This window comes from Mustela nigripes, chromosome 9 (assembly GCF_022355385.1).
Source record: "Mustela nigripes isolate SB6536 chromosome 9, MUSNIG.SB6536, whole genome shotgun sequence".
NCBI classification, from domain to species: domain Eukaryota; kingdom Metazoa; phylum Chordata; class Mammalia; order Carnivora; family Mustelidae; genus Mustela; species Mustela nigripes.
The window spans coordinates 42,953,057-42,966,023 of record NC_081565.1 but is presented as its reverse complement, the minus strand read 5'-3'; the positions used below and the strand labels follow the sequence as shown (position 1 = coordinate 42,966,023).

General features: G+C 36.2%; 1 protein-coding gene and 1 long non-coding RNA gene across 3 annotated transcripts in view; one reads left to right on the top strand and one right to left on the bottom strand.

Annotated features, from left to right (window-relative positions):
• The window catches only part of LOC132024688 (uncharacterized), a 35,735-nt gene extending 27,927 nt beyond the window's left edge, over window positions 1-7,808 (top strand). The window contains exon 4 of the long non-coding RNA XR_009406279.1: window positions 7,655-7,808. This is a non-coding gene — a long non-coding RNA (uncharacterized LOC132024688). The remainder of the gene's footprint in view (window positions 1-7,654) is intronic.
• The window catches only part of PLAA (phospholipase A2 activating protein), a 40,673-nt gene that overhangs the window by 16,206 nt on the left and 11,500 nt on the right, over window positions 1-12,967 (bottom strand). For both annotated transcript variants that reach the window (XM_059411541.1, XM_059411540.1), the window contains 5 exons: window positions 6,456-6,556; window positions 6,247-6,367; window positions 3,938-4,105; window positions 3,355-3,490; window positions 1,511-1,680 (listed from right to left, as the gene is read on the bottom strand). In XM_059411541.1, coding sequence (XP_059267524.1) covers window positions 1,511-1,680; window positions 3,355-3,490; window positions 3,938-4,105; window positions 6,247-6,367; window positions 6,456-6,556 — 696 coding nt within the window. The remainder of the gene's footprint in view (window positions 1-1,510; window positions 1,681-3,354; window positions 3,491-3,937; window positions 4,106-6,246; window positions 6,368-6,455; window positions 6,557-12,967) is intronic.

Below are 12,967 nucleotides of genomic sequence, written 5' to 3'. Positions count from 1 at the left end.
TCTCTCTGCCTGCCTCTCTGCCTACTTGTGATCTCTGTCTGTCAAATAAATAAATAAAATCTTAAAAAAAAAATAATAATAATAATAAAAAATAAAAAGTAAAATATGTTTACTTAATGGAAAACAGTAGATATATTACATATTGAATAAACAGTATTTTAATATTTTAATGAAAAATAAGAATAGTTTTAGAAGTTTACTGAGAAGACTGGCATGGTTTTATATATTTATAAATCTTTTTACTGTCTTAATAGTAGATAGCTGGATTATCATACCTGCCTCTCCATTCAATCTGTTGCAATCTGTCATTTTGTTGAGGTAAAAAAAGAAAATCCAACCTCATGCAGATAATATAATTGAAAGAGAAATGACTAGTTTAAAAGCCTTCTCAGAAAAATGTGAATATTCTACAAGTAGTAGGTTTTTAAAGGTTATACATTAGAATCTGAAACCATATCAATGCATTTTTTAATGCTCTACTAAACACTAAAATCCACTGGTCTATCTTAACAACTCCTGGTAGCAGATACTTTTTCCAAAATTTCAATTTTCACTTGAGAGTTTTAAATTGTATCTTTAGCAATAAATACTGTTAGTATTTTCCTTAAAGTGACATGATCACTTTGTTCTTTAAAAAAAAAAAAAAATACCCCAAACTTAACCTTGGTTAGTTGTTCTTTGAAATAAATATGGCATTCTATGAAAAAGTTCAGTCTGCAACTCAAAGAAATGCACAAATACTTATCCTTGAAACACCATGGTACTTTAGAGTACTTTATCTGTACTTTCCATTTTGTCAACTAGAGTATTAACAAAGACATGACTAATGGGTTGTAGTAAAATTAATTTTTAATGCTTCTTTAAGAACATTATTATGGGCAAATGGCATTTTTTTTTTTTTTTAAATCCACCATTGCTTTTGAACCTTTAAGTGCAAATGTTAACACAGTAAAAAAGTCAAATAACAGCTTAGTGTTATAAAATTAGTTTGACTTTGTGGATATCCTGAAAGAGTCTCAGAATTCCTAAGGGTCTGTGGATGAAGTTCTGAGAACTGCTATTATGGATCAGGCATATATCTAGATTTCATTTGAAAAACCACTGTCCTCTGATTTAAGCTCAAATTACCCCCAACTTGCTTTGCAGACATTGCTTTATTTGAACTCATTTTTATTTTTAGTCTATACTACCTCTCTCAGAGAATCCAATCAACCAAAAAGCATTAAATGAGTGACTTCTGAGTACCTACTGTATATGAGCTAAGTTTTAGGAGATTTATTTAAAACAAAAACAAGACTCCTGTTTATGAGCAGTTTAGCTCAAAGTTTTTAAAACTGTGAGACAGAGGCAAGAATATGGTTTCTCACAATGGTTAAGTATAACAGTACAAATTCTAAAAAAATCCCTGTCTGGCAATGGGAATAACACTTAATTACCAGCAAATCAACCTCTTTTTCCTTCTCATTCTAATTATTCCAAATGGCAAACATATATACACTGAAATACTTACCAGGTTCATTCAGATGTTCCCTCCCAGGAAGCTGCTCAGCATTAATGTCCCCTAAATCACCAGTTTTGGAATCAATGGTTGCCTGAGAGAGTTCTTTTTCAAAAGCCTTGATTTCCTCAGCACTTGCTGTCCGATCCTCTGATTCTGTAAACACTCTAATAATACCATCACTATAAAGAAAAAAAACAAACTGATTTGAAGTCACTTATGCTATAGTGCATGAACATTATCACACCTAAATGACTCAAAGCAAAAATAATCTGTATTTGTGATATGAGAAACGTTACTATGTATTTATGGCTGAGGAGAGCACTATACTGGTTTACACACTATCCTCTGTTGCTTTCTAAAGCCATGTTTAGGGTAGGAAAAAGATAATTTAAGGGAAAAGTCACTAGCAAAAGACAGAGAAATATATATTTGACACAATTTTGAATTCCAAGTAAGTATTTACCATCATAAAAATCTAGAGGCATAACATAGACTTCATGTCACTATTACATAGGAGAGTATAAAGAAGGGCAGTAAGTTGGTTTACTTTACAAAGGACTCAAATACACAACATAAAGCTTAAAAATAGCAGATGCTCATTATCTGTCCATTCAGGAAACATGGAGTCTGTCTTTATTCTGATTAACTAGCAATGTAATCCCAATGTAATCCCAGTCTTGCATTGGACTCGATAGCAACCCCAACCTCTAGTTTTGGGTAGGAAAGGCAAGTTAGCTACTTTCAAATGCACTAATCCTGCCCAATTCTAAAGAGAACTTGGTTTCTTACTTAACCTTCCACTAACAGGAACTTCACCCTTTCAGTTTGTTTACTTCAACCTTAAATATGCTTAGGGAGGAAAATAAAGAAACCAACAAATTTGCACTTGACCCAGACAAAAAGTAAATCACCTCCTTTATTAGGCCCTCCATCCCTTATGGCTGTTGCTTTCTTTTTATCTCTGCCTTCCATGCCAGATTCACCAGCGTAAGTTTGACTCATCCCACTCAGACCCCAGAAGTCTAAAACTAAGGGCCTCACCTTCTGTACCAAACCAATTCTCCCACTTCCCCAATTTTATTAATGCAATCACCAAAAATTAGAAGCTTTATGCTTTTCTTTCATCCTTCTTTTGATCATCCTTCCTCTGTAACATTTCATATTTTGGCCTCTTATCTATTAGCACTGTGGGGATAACATTTCATAATGGCACAGGCACACTGTAACTGTGTTCTAAATTGCTTTTCCTGCTCACTGTCACCACTACTTATACCCAACCTATTATGTAATAAATTGCAAGTTATGCTTTAATTATGTCACTTCTTTAAAAGCTAGAACCCTTTATCTCAAGCACAGAATCTAAAAAAGGCCTGGCATTCAAGGTTTCCCATAGTTATGCCCTGCTTTAATGTCTTACCACCTTACCAGTATTCCCCACTATTCCCCAGCATGAGTCCTCTACCGTTTTCCTTCATTTCTCACACATATCCCTCTCGTGTCCATGCCACATCTTTATTTATAACATTTGCTTTGCTAGAAATTATCATTTCCCTTCTTACTCATTACCCTTCAATTTTCAACCCAAACTTCTCCTTCTTCAGAAAGTTTTCCCACACCAATCTCGATCTTCTCCAATTTCTTTGCATTCAAAGTTTTGACTGTACAACCTGCAGTACAATACCAGTGTAATTATGTTTCATTAATGTAAAAGTTGTCATGTTTAGTACTGTTTTTTCACTCCAGAAATATACACATGGTCTCCCAATTCACTTGATGTTTCCTTATGGGTCATCTCTACACAATACCAAAGGCCTAGACACATGATATTTATTGACTGACTAGAATATAAATACCTCGCACCAACCACAATGTCACCATTGTCTAGAACACAGCAGCACCAAATAGATTGAGCTGGAAGTCGGATTGTTTGAGCACATTCCCCATGTTTCCAGATTCTCAGCGATCTGTCTTCTGCCGTTGTTACAAAATCTAAAATTAATGAATATAGGAAAAATCAGTTTGAATAAATAAAATTAAATACATGTATTACATATCATCTTCCCAGGTAGGCATAAGGATTTTTTTTAACCCCGAACTATTTTAAAATTAGTTTTACATTTTATGTATTTCTCACTTATACCATATACAACTTAAAAAATCACATTTTCTGTATTTCATATCTTACATACTGTACACTTAGCACCAATAAATTATAGTCTTTCCTGAAATACCCAAAACTTTTTGACATAACCATCAAATATAAAGATGATCACACAACCTCCTCCTTTACCAGAAGATCCTTAATGAGATAAAGCTACCAAATTACTCAAATCACAGTTAACAAACTGATAATTAGCACTCCTACCCCCACCTCAAGAAAGGAATGATACAGTGATTAATATAAAATTTAAAAATTTTAATACATGCTAATCTTACCTTTACAATTTGGGAAGACAGATATGCTATAAATATAATTGGTATGTCCATAATATACTTCAAGACACTCGCCAGTGATCTGCCACCTTCTAATACTAGCATCATTTGCACAGGAAAGAAATTCTGTTTCACTCAAAATTGCTAAACCTCTTACACAGTCTTCATGCCCTGTATGAAAGAAGAATAATATAAACCAATAAGACGGATGATTTCATTGATGGATCTCTGTACTAACTACCATTATAAAACATGTAGGTGGGTAGTAATAACTGATTTTCAAAGCAGAGAAATTAACTGGTAACCAAAATTTTATTTTAGGTTTGGTAGTATTTCTTGTTACCTTTGGAAGTTACTTTACATTTACCTTATCTTCTCCAAATTATTTCCTAAAGCTCTCCAGAAATAAGATTCTGATCCCAACAATTCATTTTCACCTGACAATTCATTTTCAACTTTGCGTCTTCAATAACAAGAGTTAATTCATAACATATAAACATTCAAACATGACAAAGAATAATAGCCCCTAAATTTCTTAAAACATAATATTGAAATTAATATTTATAAGGCGCTAATGAGGCAGTAATGAAGGGCACTAATGAAAATTAAGAAAAATTCAATTAAAAAAGATTATAATTATTTAAGAATTTTAAATAAAAACCACTGTAGAAAAGTAATCTTTATTAAAGTATGAAGAATAGATTAAGAGAGATTGAGTTATCTGAAACCATACAACAACTAGTGGAAAAGGTAAAACAGGAATTAAAGATTCCTGCCTTATAATCCCACTTCCTTTGATACTACAAATCATAACTTCTTCCCTGATTTGACCAAAACACAAATATAAAACCAAACATCACTGCTTTATCAGCAGAAACATTTCATAACATATACAAATACAACCATTAAAATGATACAGTAAGAAATAATAACTAATTTTTTATAAGACAAGATTTTGTGGAACATTATTCTTAATTATATAACTAGAAATATACATACATTCCATTAATTAAAAAATTTAAAATCCTTTTAAAAACTTTATAAAACTCAATTTCTTTCAATATTAACTGAGGCAACGCAGAAGATATTACTTTTTTTTTTTTTTTAAGACTTTATTTATTTATTTGACAGAGAGAGATCCAAGGAGGCAGAGAGGCAGGCAGAGAAAGAAGGGGAAGCAGGCTCCCCACTGAGCAGAGAGCCTGACGTGGGGCTCAATCCCAAAACCCTGAGATCATGACCTGAGCCGAAGGCAGAAGCTTAACGCTCTGAGCCACCCAGGCGCTCCTACTTTCTTTTTTTTAAGGACAGAACATTTTCTGAAGCTTTGATCTAATAAAGGAGATCAGGAATCAAAAAAATTTTTCAGGTTCAGTATTTGCTGCTTTAGATTAGCTATTGAAGATTAGTAACAACTTGATAACATGTATGTATGGAAGCAGGAACACAGTGATGCTTAATTATAACTTGCCCATCTACAGATAGTTTTATCTGCACAATGGACTTCTTGAAGTATTTTCCAGACTAGTGATCAAATTTGAAGAAAATAAAAGAAGAAAAACAACAAAAAAATTCATACCAAAATTTTAAGTGTTCCACAAATAAATCAGCATGATTATCAGCAATACCAGTGTCAGTCAGCAGATGTCTCAGTGCAGGAGTTATTTAATAAGTAAGGTTCAAAAAGACTACTGATCTAAAATCCTAATATAAGCCCGAAATTTGATAATGTACTTCAATATTCACAAGCGCACTAATGATGTCTTCCTGTATATATGAAATTAACAGTAGTGACACACCATCAATAAGGCTTACGCTTGAAAATTTCACTCTGAACTTGTTAAACCAAAAACAAACTGCATACCATATTACAAGCTCATTAAGAGCCATTTATTAGGGGCGCCTGGGTGGCTCAGTGGGTTAAGCCGCTGCCTTCGGCTCAGGTCATGATCTCAGGGTCCTGGGATCGAGTCCCGCATCGGGCTCTCTGCTCAGCGGGGAGCCTGCTTCCTCCTCTCTCTCTCTCTGCCTGCCTCTCTGCCTACTTGTGATTTCTCTCTGTCAAATAAATAAATAAAATCTAAAAAAAAAAAAAAAGAGCCATTTATTAGTCCACATCTAGTTATTTTAGGAGAGGTTTCATTTTATCTTTTAAAAGAGTTTAAGTATTAGTTGTCAGAAAAGTTACATCTACCCAAATTAAATGGTTCAGATACACTGGTGTTTTTCAAATGTTGCTTCTAAGCTTTTGAGGATACACCAATGGAGCGAATATGAAGTGATGAGACTATAAATGTCTACTCTGATCTTACCTGAAAAAGTCCTCTCACATCTTCCAGCTTTCCACAATTTAATAGTCTTGTCTGCTGATCCAGTTAACATTAAGCCCTGCTCAGGTAAGATCTTTACTGCCCATACTGCAGCTGTATGACCCTGTGAGTGAAATGGGAATTAACTTGAGTTGACACAGTCATCACATTTAATTATTATGTAGAACATTCACAGAGAACTACTACGGTACCTGTAAGGTCATCATGCACTTGTCATTCAGCCAGACTTTAGCAGTGGTGTCCCATGAGCCACTAAGTAATGTCCCAAATTTTCCAGATGAAAGACTACAAACTAAAGGGGAAAAAGGTATTAGTTAGTACAATGTTGTATAGAAAAATATTCAACCTTGCTAGTTATCAAAGCATTGCAATTTTGTTTTTTTAATTTTTTAAAAAAGATTTATTTGACAGAGAGAGAGGAAGAGAGCAAGAGAGAGAATCCCAGGTAGACCACACTGAGCATGGAGCCCAACTCAGGCTCGATTTCACGACCCTGAAAATCATGACCTAAGCCTAAATCAAGAGTCAGACGCATACCTGACTCTGCCACCCATGCATCCCAAAAGCACTGCAATTTTTTTTTTTTTAAGATTTTATTTATTTATTTGAGAGAGAGAGAGAGAACACAAGTAGGCAGAGGCAGGCAAAGAGAAGGGGGAAGCAGGATCCCTGCTGATCAGAGAGCCCAATGTGGGGCTCAATCCCAGGACCCTGAGACCATGACCTGAAGGCAGAGCCTTAACCCACTGAGCCACCCAGGCACCCCAAGCACTGCAATTTTAAAAACACTTTCTGATTAAGCCAGTTAAGGCTTAACTCAATGGAGATGCAGAAGAGTGCAATGATCAAGAGCAGACTCTGGGCCGGAATTTCTGGGTGCAAGTCCTGGCTGTGCTATGAATGGACTGTCCAACCAAGGAATAACCTCCAATTTCTCATCTGCAAAATGAGGGAGCAGAATCAAATGGGCTGCACAATCCCTTCTGATTTAAAAAAAGAAAAAGAAAACTATATAGAAAGATAATGCAAATGATTTTGAAATGCTGCTTATAAAAATATTTAATTAAAATGACAAATGGGGCTCAGTGGGTTAAGCCTCTGCCTTCGGCTCAGGTCACGATCTCAGGGTCCTGGAATCGAGCCCCACATCAGGCTTCTTGCTCAGCAGGGAGCCTGCCTCCCCGCCACTCTGCCTGCCTCTCTGCCTACTTGTGATCTTTTCCTCTGTCAAATAAATAAATAAAATCTTAAAAAATAAATAAATAAAATGACCAAAAAACCCCAAACACTGGAGCCCAGCTAAATATTCAACAGCAATGGACGAGGTAATTAAATCTTTTTTTAAAATTTATTTTTTATTTTTTAAAGATTTTATTTATTTATTTGTCAGAGAGAGCAAGCGAGCTCATGCAGACAGAGCGGCAGGAAGAGACAGAGAGAGAAGCAGGCTCCCTGCTGAGCAAGGAGCCCAATGTGGGACTCGATCCCAGGACGCCGGGATCATGACCTGAGCTGAAGGCAGAGGCTTTAACCCACTGAGCCACCCAGGTGCCCCGAGGTAATTAAATCTTATTATCTTTTTTTAAAATTTTTTTTTTTTAAGATTCTATTTATTTATTTATTTGAGAGAGAGAGCATGATAGGGGAAGTCAGAGGGAGAAGCAGACTCCTCTTGGAGCTGGGAGCCCAATGTGGGACTTGATCCCAAGACTCCGGGATCATGACCTGAGCTGAAGGCAGTTGCTTTACCAACTGAGCCACCCAGGTGTCCTCTATTTTATTTTTAAAGATTTTATTTATTTATTTGACAGATAGAGATCACAAGTAGGCAGAGAGGCAGGGAGAGAGTCAGAGAGGGAAGTAGGCTCCCCGTTGAGCAGAGAGCCCGAAGCGGGGCTCAATCCCAGGACCCTGAGATCATGACCTGAGCTGAAGGCAGAGGCTTAACCCAATGAGCCACCCAGATACCCCTAAATCTTATTATCTTAATATAAAATTATATAAGCTAAAAATTAAACATGTGAAAAATTATCTTAAAAAAAAAAAAACAAAACAACAACAACAAAAAAACCCAGAAACAAAAAAAAGAGAGTTCTACTTAAAAATGGCAGACTGTTGGGGCACCTGGGTGGCTCAATGGGTTAAAGCCTCTGCCTTAGGCCCAGGTCATGATCCCAGGGTCCTGGGATCCAGCCTGGAATCAGGCTCTCTGCTCAGCAGGGAGCCTGCTTCCTCCTCTCTCTCTGCCTGCCTCTCTGCCTACTTGTGATCTCTGTCTGTCAAGTAGATAAATAAAATCTTAAAAAAAAAAAAAAAAAAGGTAGAGTGTTGGGGTGCCTGGGTGGTTCAGTCAGTTGAACATCTGACTCAATTTTGGCTCAAGCCATGACTTCAGGTTCCTAGGGCTAAGTCCTGTGTCAGGTTCTGTGCTCAGTGGGGAGTTTGCTGGAGATTCTCTCTCTCTGCCCCACTCCCCAGTCTTTCCACTTGCTTGCTTATTCACTCTGTCTCTCAAATAAATAAATAAATCTTTCAAAAAAATTGACAGATTCTTCATAGTAAAGCTACCAATGGCATTAATCTATAAGGAGAAATAAAACAGAAAATAACATAACTGATTTAGGAAAATGGAGATTATAATTTAAACACCCAGAGAGATTAGAAATTAGTTCCCTGGGGGGGGGCAGGAAACTCTCATGAGACTCCGTAGCCAGCTACTAGGTTCGATGGAGAATGGGGCTAGGCAGAGGACTTGAAATGCTAGATCTCTCCTTTCAACCTTCAGTGTTAGGAAAGCACATCCTCATCCACTGCAGGAAACTGGAGGTTTATTCTCTGGAGGAGCTGAAGCACAGTTTGCATATTCAGGCAGCTGGACAAAATAAAGGTCTGGAATAAGAAGCCCCACGGAGGGATGCCTGGGTGGCTCAATGGGTTAAGCATCTGCCCCGTACCAGGCGCTCTGCTCTGCACGGAGTCTGCTCACCTGCACCCCCCACCTCCGCCTGCCTCTCTGAACTACTTGTGATCTCTGTTAAATAAATAAAATCTTAAAAAAAAAAAAAAAGCCCCATGAAACACAAGGGAAATAAATGGAAAATCTACATCCCCTTCTCTCACTGTACCAGCAGCCATGCATATATTCCCCGCCACCCAGGCAACAGACGGGAGAATTCTGCTCTAGGAGACTGAGAAATGCTAAAGAACTTCAGATAACGACATGTGAGAGGGTGTCCCATCTAAAAGGATAGACCGGTACCAGTTTGCATTCTAATGAAGCTCACCAATCACTAAGCTCTATCTACACAAGCTAAAAAGTTTTCTGTCTATTTCTTTATACCTTATTCTTGAATATGAGCAGCCAATTTAGTATCAACAATCATTTAATCAAAGTCTCCAACATGAAACAGAAAAATCCAAAGAAACACAAAAATAAGGGAGGAAGGCTAGGCAATCCAGAAGAGACAAATCCAACTTCAGGAAGCAGAGGAAAAAAAAAAGTGGGTGCCTAGGTAGAGCAGTTAGTTAAAGCATCCAACCCTCAGGTCGTGATCTCAGGGTCATGAGGTCAAGCCCTGCACTCAGTGTGGAGTCTGCTTTAGACTCTCTCCCCTTTGCCACTCCCTCCTCCCCTGCACTCTCTAATAAACAAATAAACCTTTAAAACACACACACACACACTATAGTATAGTATACTATACTATATATACCATACTGTGTAATATACTATGTATACTATATATACTATGTATACTGATTGAACCACTATATATGCTATGTATACATAGTATATTACACAGTATAGTATACTATACTATAATATATATAGTATATATATATATACTATATACTATACTATATATGCTATATATACTCTACTATAGCAAGTACTATAATATTTGCAAATAGGTAGAATATTATATTAGAAAAATTAGTGACAGAATAAGAAAAATAAAAGCTAAAAGTAAAAGGCCCAAAACCCAAACCAAAACTAAACGGCAGTAGAAAAAAAGTCTCTCTGGAAAATTAGATGAAAAAGACAAAGACACAAAAAATGGACAAGGAAAGCTTAAAAAGTCAGAAAATAATTTCAGAATGTTCAATATCCAATGATAGGGACTGCAGAAAGAGATAGCAGGGGACAGGGCAGAAAGGACAAAGAAATAATATAAGAAAGATTCTCGAAAGTGAAGGACATGAACCCACAAAGGTGCCAAATGAAAGGCATTTTCAGAGAGATGCACTGTGAAAATCTGTAACATCAGAAATAGACGCGATCCTAAAAGCTTACAAGGGGAACAGAAATGTGTCTTATAGAGAAGATGGGAAATCAGAACAGAATCAAACTTTTCAGTTAACACCATACACTAAAAGGAAATAAAGCAATGTCTTCAAAATTCTACAAGTAAATGGTTTTAACACAGGATTTTACATCTAGCCAAAGCAACAATCAAATACAAGGACAGAATAAAGCCATTTTCTAATATATTTAGCCCCTACATCACAGCTTTAAGAAGCTACAAAAGTTAAGTTAAAAAATGACAAAAATATGGGAATTTTTTTCTAGGTAATACATTGGCAAAGAGGAATCCAGGGTTCTTGCCCCACACTGAGAGAGAAGTGGATATGTTCTGCCTACACAAGGGAGAGTAAGCTGAATAAACGATACGGTAGCTTGCCCTTTCTGGGTATGACATTAGGTGCAGCTAAATGATGCAGACGTGAGTCAACAGTATGAATGGTGGCTGACACTTTCAGGTATAGAAGTTTCAGGTTTAAGAGTCAATGTATTATTAATCACATTGCCCTTTCACTGCCACAATAAACTCCTGAAGCACAGAGAGAGAGAGAGAGAGCCCCCATCAGCCTGGGTCCCTGAGAAACTCCAAGAACATATTCCCCTCCCTAATCCATGATGAATATGTATGGTGAGTGAGAAATACTCTTGTGTGATGACATGTGAGTTCAGGAAAGTGTTTGTAACTCTACCATAACAGCCTATTCTGACTTATTATGTGTCTATTTGAAAAAATGTAATAGGCACTTAGGAGACTTCCTGCAGCCCTTGTAAAATATCAACTATAGTTATGCAGAATTTCTATAGTTATGTAGAAATGCATATAGAAATGAAAAAAAAGGGGGGGGTCAAGGGATCACTATCTTTAGGAAAAAACAATTTTTTACCTGGATAGGAATATATTTAAGAACTATATATGAATTGATCATACTTAAATAACATTCCCCGAATTTTATGACCTACTGTGCTCCAGAAAAATTTTAAGAGACTTTCATGAACATATACAGTGTAATAAAATTAAAAACAAGTAGAAAGTAGGACAAAAAGAAAATAGGATTTGTATGTAAAATATGAAGTAAACAGGTGCTGGTGTTGGGCTTCTGCAAAGCAGCAGACACCTTTGCTTAGTGATACAGAGACAGAGAGACAGAGAGAGATACAGTCCTTACCACATGCCAGACACCACAAAAACATTATATTCCACAAGAATCCCAGGAACTAAGTGCTGCTATTAGGCCCATTTAACAGATGAAGAAACCAAAGTTCAGAGAAATGAAATGATTTTAATCTCTAAAATGAAAAAACTTAGATAGGAAATAGTCTTGGTAATTGGAGAAGAAAGTATCTTCTGTGGATCTGTAAAGTATTACCCACGCTTAGTCATAGGGACAAAGACTGAAACAGATGACTGTACACATAAAAATATGATTACTAGGGCGCCTGGGTGGCTCAGTAACCACTGAGCCTCTGCCTTTGGCTCAGGTCATGATCTCACGGTCCTGGGACTGAGCCCCGAATTGGGCTCTCTGCTCAGCGGGGAGCCTGCTTTCCCTTCTCTCTCTGCCTACTTGTGATCTCTCTCTCTGTCAAATAAATAAATAAAATCTTTGGGCGCCTTGGTGGCTCAGTGGGTTAAAGCCTCTGCCTTTGGCTCAGGTCATGATCTCAGGGTCCTGGGATTGATCCCTGCGTCAGGCTCTCTGCTCAGCAGGGAACCTGCTTCTCTCTCTTTCTCTCTGCCTACTTGTGATCTCTGTCTGTTAAATAAATAAATAAAAATCTTTAAAAATAAATACATATATAAATAAAATCTTTAAAAAAGATATGACTACTGTATCTGAATACTGAAATCAAAGTAAATTTTTCCACTTACATGAAGAATTGTTATTCAAATAATTAAAATTTTTAAAAAAATCAACTTAATAGCCTATGCATCATCAGTCATTCTTTAAACTCAAATGTCCTGAAGACTAGTAAATTAAACATTTGATTTTATATTAATATATTATTAATGAACCAGTCTAAAAACAGAGAACCATAAGCTTTCAGAAAATGGTTCATTTTTAAAAACTTTTTTCTTTTGGATAAACTTATTTCTCAGATAATAATAATTTACCTCCAAAAACTTGTAACATATATTTCCTAATGGAAAATAGTGAATCAAGCTGAATATACAAAATAAGTTTCAGTTTTTAAATCTGTGGGAACAGGAGGTTCTTTCATGAAAAGAATTAACTACCAATTCCAATTTTCTAAATGTCTCATCTTGATAGTGTAATCGGGAATGCTTTTTATATTCTCTCAGAGATCAATGTAGCATACAATTCAAGAGAAACATTATTTTAGAAAGCTCAGAAAATTTCTTAAAATTTCTTTCAAGATCAGGCAGAAAGAATGAATAACAAA